Raw genomic sequence first — 4940 nt, 5'->3', positions numbered from 1 at the left:
AAGCACGTCTCCTTCGAAATTCGAAATTCGGCAAGCAAAACTTCTTAAACCTTATACCAAAGATACGCCGCCAGGAACTGCTCTCTTACTTCTGCCCCTTCCTCAAACGGACCTCCACCCTCCACCAGCAAAGACCCGGAGTTAGTGAAGTGTGATTGTTTTTGAGGACTCATCTTCTGAGGTCATGTTGAGGCCAGATCGGCGTTTTGCGGGTGGGTTCTGTTAGTTTTATTTCGATCAGTTCTCTATCCAAGGGATCCAGTGGCTCCTTTGGCCGGCAGTTTTCTGCTAGAGGTGTAACCTTCTAGAAAAAGTCCGGGGGGGGGGGCGGTACATGTTTCTATGAAAGCCAAAAGCATTTTCCTGACCACGGTTACACGTTCTTGTGCGCACAGAACCAGCAGGACCCAGGCTTCCTTTGAGAAACTTGGCCAGCCCTTAGAGACAAATTTTACCACGAGGTAAATTTTCGAAGATTGGAAGACACAAGATGCGAGACGTAGGTTTATTTTATTTTATTTTTTTGAAGAAATTAGTATTATCCCTTTCTACTCTGACGAATAACCATAAGCATCCAACACAAATACCAAAAGAAATTTTAAGTGACCTAAAGTAAAACCTTCGTGGTCGAGAAAGGGGGCCGAAGAGGGAAGGGGGACAGAAAGAAATAGCAATAGACCGTAAGAGAACCGGTAGAGGAAAGAGAGTCGACTATGGAGGGGAAAGGAAGAAGTAAGGGACGGTGGAGGACGACTAGGGCAGGCGAGACGGGCTGATAAAGGAATAGTCCCTCTGGAACTTGGTAAGATCTACACCCAGGGGGACCCAGGTGGGACAGATGCCCACCGGGCTCAGCCGGGCGGAAAGGCTCCCCCAGGTACCTCCGGCTCTGCCCTGGCTATGGGGCCGGGCCCTGCCCAGAGCGCCCCCGGGCCGGGTGCGCCTCGGGGCAGGAGCGCGGTCCAATGGCTCTCTCCGGGCCCGCCCCCTCTGGCGCTGATTGGTCGCCGCGGCGCAGGCCTCGCCTTATTAACAAGTTCTCAGGGGAGCGGCGGCGGACCCGGAGCCGGCGAGTGTGCCCGGGAATTCGGCCTGCGCGGCGCAGGGATTTAGGCCCAGCCCGCCCGAACTGGCCTTGTGGGGGACCTGCGGGAGGTTCGCGCGGGAGGGCCAACCCGGCCAGGGTCCCGGGAGCTCGCAGAAACCGACCGCGCTCCCAGCCCGCCCGAAACCCATGCTCCGGGGCTGGCCCGAGCTGTGGCTGGAGGAGGGGTCCGGCTCTGCATGGCCCCGGCTGCTGCTATGACTTCTTTGCCACTCAGTGTCAAAGTGGAGGACTCCGCCTTAGGCAAGCCTGCCGGGGGAGGCGCTGGCCAGGCCCCCAACGCTGCTGCGGCCACGGCAACCGCCATGGGAGCAGATGAGGAGGGGGGCAAACCCAAAGTGCCCGCCTCGCTCCTGCCCTTCAGCGTGGAGGCCCTCATGGCCGATCACAGGAAGCCCGGGGCCAAGGAGAGCGTCCTGGTGGCCTCCGAGGGGGCTCAGGCAGCGGGTGGCTCGGTGCAGCACTTGGGCACCCGGCCCGGGTCGCTGGGCGCCCCGGACGCGCCCTCCTCTCCGCGGTCTCTTGGCCATTTCTCAGTCGGGGGACTCCTTAAGCTGCCAGAAGATGCTCTGGTGAAGGCCGAGAGCCCCGAGAAGCCAGATCGGACCCCGTGGATGCAGAGTCCCCGCTTCTCCCCGCCCCCAGCCAGTAAGTAGCCAGCCCTGGACGGAGAGCGAAGGGGCCAGGAGGGGGTGTGGGGCCCTAGGGCGCCAGGCCGCGCGCCGGCGCCGGCTTGTCTCGGGCGTCGGCGTACCTGCATCTGGGTACCTGGGAGGCCGTGCAGAGGTTGCTTTGGTTGGGAGACCGCCTTTCAAGCCTCTTCCCACTCCCACCTAGGAAGAATGTTAGAGGCCCAGAGGCTCTCAGAGGCAAGGCTCTCAGTCCGTTTTCGCGCGCTCCTTGCCTTGGCGCAGTGCCTTGGAGCGTGTCACTTCACTTGCAGCGCGCGGGTGTCTGAGCACCCTCTTATTCTTCCGGTTCCCAGGACGCCGGGGTTCCCTGCTCCTCCACCTTACCCTAAACAGTTATTTTGTACCCCGCCTTAGATGGGCGCAGCGGCCGGCACAACCTCCCGCTACGGAGTTTCACTTTCTTGCAGTAGAAGCCTGTAACACCCCCGTGCCCCGCCAGTCACCACTTAACCTCTCCAGAGGTTCCTGGGCTGTGCAAAACTCCTCCACCCGTCTAGTTCTAAGCAGATACCTGTTGTTGTGGGCGTGTGGATGATTTGGGGAGACGGGACAATCGCCAACTAGTGGAGAGAGGCGGGGCAGCAAAACAGCCAAAGTTGCTCCCCGTTAACCGCTGTGCTAGCTCCCGAGCGTGTTGGACCCAGCTTTCGGAGCGGACCCAGCAGCCAGCGGCGTGTTCCAGGACAGTCCTAAATACTCGCGGCCCTCAGGCTTCCTTTCCCCAGCGGACCCGCTTGAAGATATTTCAGGAGCACGGGAAATTCCCAAGTTTTCCTCGTTTCCTCCGATTATTTCGCACCACATAATAGCATTGCAAATTCAATGGCGTGATGCTGAGGAACGATTTTTATCTGGGGATTCAACGTCTTTGAAAAGACAGCCCCTCCCTGAGCCTAATGGTTGGCTGGCGAAGGTGGCCCAGAAGCTGGGCTGTTGCTGCTGACCACAGTGACATTTCCCTGTGAACCCTCCCATCTCTCAGGCGGCCTGGTGGAAAACGAGTCTGGGGCCAACTTCTTCCCGGACTTACCCGTGGCCTGAGCTGGCTTGGAAGAAGGGGAATAACTGGAGATTTCATTTGACTCACATCCTGGTGGTCTGAGGGCCCAAAGGGTCTTGTTTGTTTTTTGTTTTTCTTAAGTGCTAAAAAAAATCATAGTTGGGCAAAACCCCGAATGCTGTCCTCAAATTTCAATTCTATTTCCAAAAGGAAAAGCTTTTGCAGAGGCATCCTCTTTGAGGCGTGGGAACCTGGTTTACAATTTCAGTCTCTAGGACCCCCAAATCAAGGCAATTGTCAGTGTTATGTGTATGTGTGTGTGATGGGGGGGGGTTGTTGACACTTGTTTTATCCCTTAACAGTGTTGTCAGGCACTGCAGGGGTGATGAAGGACTGAAACCAAGTTCCCTGACTAGGCCTGCCCTCCAAACAATGGCGGCCCTCTGTTGAGACTTAACCTTTTCTTGGAAAACTGGAAGAAAAGACGGGTGGACATCACCAGTCTCATCAAACCGAGCCACGGATGGAGAACCATCACCCTCCCCCCCACACACACACACGTACACAAACACGCTGAGCTTGGTGTGGTCCTAGAATTTAGAACTCAGGCACTGCATTAGGAGAGACTAAAAGGGAAACCGAGAGGACCGAAAAGGGCAGCACCCTCTAGATAAACAGCCTCATACGTATCTTAGAATTGTCACAGTATGACCTCTTGGGTGGCTCTCTTCTTTTGATTGGCCCTGGTGCCCGGGCAGAAGCTTGCTGTTTGATAAAAAAGTGTGGAATTGCCAAGATCCATTTTATATGATCCAGAGGCCTAGCCCCAACGCGGTGCACTTGGTACGGACAAATACAAATGCATGTCTAAGGTACAAAACCCAGTGTGGCCTTGGGTTGGGCAGAGGGATCCTGAGTGTTTTATGACCCCCTTAGCCTTCATCTTCCCACTGGGCGAGGCCTAGTAGAGGCCGCCGGAGCGGAAGGCCTGACAGGAAGGTAGGTTGGCGCTGTCTCTGCCCAACTGTCTTTCAGCGTTGAACATGCTTAGATTTCATCTGGCATCTTAGCAGGCAAGAACATCTGCCCTTCAAGTTGGGTTACAGCCGGAGAAAATATTTTTCAAGTGCCCGTAGCGCCCAGTACATAGGCGCCTGAGCGAGCGAAATCAATGCCTGGGATGGTTTCTGTTCCCTTAGTAACACACTCCAGGGAGAATCTCCTAACTCCTTGCCTTTTTTCTCTCTCCCGGCCCTCTAGGGAGGCTGAGTCCCCCGGCCTGCACCCTACGCAAGCACAAGACCAACCGCAAGCCAAGGACGCCCTTCACCACCGCGCAGCTGCTAGCTCTGGAGCGCAAGTTCCGCCAGAAGCAGTACCTGTCCATTGCCGAGCGCGCCGAGTTCTCCAGCTCGCTCAGCCTCACCGAGACGCAGGTGAAGATTTGGTTCCAGAACCGCCGCGCCAAGGCCAAGAGACTGCAGGAGGCCGAGCTGGAAAAGCTGAAGATGGCCGCGAAGCCCATGCTGCCGCCCGCCGCCTTCGGTCTGTCCTTCCCTCTCGGCGGCCCTGCCGCGGTAGCCGCAGCCGCGGGCGCTTCTCTCTACAGTGCCTCCGGCCCTTTCCAGCGCGCCGCGCTGCCCGTGGCACCCGTGGGACTCTACACCGCCCACGTAGGCTACAGCATGTACCACCTGACATAGGTGGGTCCAGAGTTACCTGTCTGTGGTGCCAACCCCTCCCCCCCAGCCACCTCTTCTAGCAGCGGGAGTCCTTCTTAGGAAGCTCTGTTGCCCAACACCACTTGGCCCCCTTCTCTTAAAACCCTTGATACAGTTCCTCCTTCTCCCTCGTCTGACCCCTTCTGGGGAAAGAAAGGGTCTAGACTCTTCACGCGCCAGTTATAGATGTGGAAACTTAGGGGTACAGAGGCCAAGAGACTTATCCGTGGTCCCCAGCAGAATTAGAGGTTGAAGGAGGCCAGAGGCCAAAAGGACTAGAAGCTATGACTCCATCAGCTGCTTCCGGTCCTGAAACAGGCAGGGCTTGCACAGAGAAACTGCTGTTCGGTGGTGCTTCGGGAGATAAGCACAGTCGGATAGAAAGCAGGGAGCCCAGCTCCTTCCACTGTCAAACTCCAAGC

At 57.0% G+C, this 4940-nt stretch overlaps 1 protein-coding gene across 1 annotated transcript; it reads left to right on the top strand.

Annotated features, from left to right (window-relative positions):
- Nucleotides 1-1092: 1092 nt before the first annotated feature.
- On the top strand, nt 1093-4566 carry Msx1 (msh homeobox 1). The gene is made up of 2 exons (XM_055624113.1): nt 1093-1753; nt 4058-4566. Exons 1-2 carry the CDS (start codon nt 1285-1287, stop codon nt 4498-4500), a joined length of 912 nt encoding a protein of 303 aa, XP_055480088.1. The 5' UTR covers nt 1093-1284; the 3' UTR covers nt 4501-4566.
- Nucleotides 4567-4940: the final 374 nt, after the last annotated feature.

This window comes from Psammomys obesus, unplaced genomic scaffold, assembly GCF_907164565.1.
Source record: "Psammomys obesus unplaced genomic scaffold, mPsaObe1.curated_primary_1811, whole genome shotgun sequence".
Classification (NCBI taxonomy): Eukaryota; Metazoa; Chordata; class Mammalia; order Rodentia; family Muridae; genus Psammomys; species Psammomys obesus.
This window is presented reverse-complemented; position numbering and strand designations above follow the sequence as displayed.

Bases quoted from the DNA above. Each gene is read 5' to 3' on its own strand.
- Msx1 (XM_055624113.1), top strand. From the start codon at position 1,285: ATGGCCCCGGCTGCTGCTATGACTTCTTTGCCACTCAGTGTCAAAGTG. The intron at 1,754-4,057 runs GTAAGTAGCCAG...CCGGCCCTCTAG, and splicing joins CTTCTCCCCGCCCCCAGCCA to GGAGGCTGAGTCCCCCGGCC.